This window comes from Condylura cristata, unplaced genomic scaffold (assembly GCF_000260355.1).
Source record: "Condylura cristata isolate star-nosed mole 26May11 unplaced genomic scaffold, ConCri1.0 scaffold00015, whole genome shotgun sequence".
Taxonomy (NCBI): Eukaryota; Metazoa; Chordata; class Mammalia; order Eulipotyphla; family Talpidae; genus Condylura; species Condylura cristata.
In genome coordinates, this window is record NW_004567116.1 from 30,270,246 (window position 1) to 30,270,895 (window position 650).

At 31.1% G+C, this 650-nt stretch overlaps 1 protein-coding gene across 1 annotated transcript in view; it reads left to right on the forward strand.

Moving 5' to 3' along the window:
* The window catches only part of BTBD10 (BTB (POZ) domain containing 10), a 58,927-nt gene that overhangs the window by 44,594 nt on the left and 13,683 nt on the right, over window positions 1-650 (forward strand). The window contains exons 5-6 of the mRNA XM_004683600.2: window positions 5-138; window positions 246-253. Coding sequence (XP_004683657.1) covers window positions 5-138; window positions 246-253 — 142 coding nt within the window. The remainder of the gene's footprint in view (window positions 1-4; window positions 139-245; window positions 254-650) is intronic.

Sequence of the window (650 nt, forward strand, 5' to 3'; positions counted from 1 at the left end):
TGAGAGAAGCATGTGACTATCTTTGTATCTCCTTGGATGTTTGGATCTGGCAGAGAACATAACTTTACACGTCCTAATGAGAAAGGAGAATATGAGGTGGCAGAAGGAATTGGTTCCACTGTGTTTCGAGCTATTCTAGTGAGTACTTCTTTCATATATGTCTTGACCTAATTATAGCACACCTTCTTGGTAGATAGGTACTTATATTGGAGGCAGCTCTCAATTTTAATACTTCTGTGGTGAAGTATACTAGGTAATTGGATATTTTAAAGAAAATACTACTTAAACTAATCCTCATTTTAGTATGTAAAGATAATATATACATATATGAATTTTATGACCTTTGCAAAGATAACAGTATAGGGGTATGCATCTTTTAGGTCTGCACTGGCAGTAACATATCTGTAGTCATATTACTCCCCCTTGTTTAATTTTCTTAAATATAATCCTATTTTGCTACCTCAAAATGAATATAGATACTTGAATTGTAATATTTTATGGCAAATAATCAGCAATATAGAAACATAGAACATTTTAAAATCACCCTTTAAATGTATTTGTTACTGTATTTGGTTAAGCCTTCTTATTTGAGGTTTTATCTTTTTTTTTTTAAAAAAAGATTGATTTATTTACGCATACAGAACTGGTAC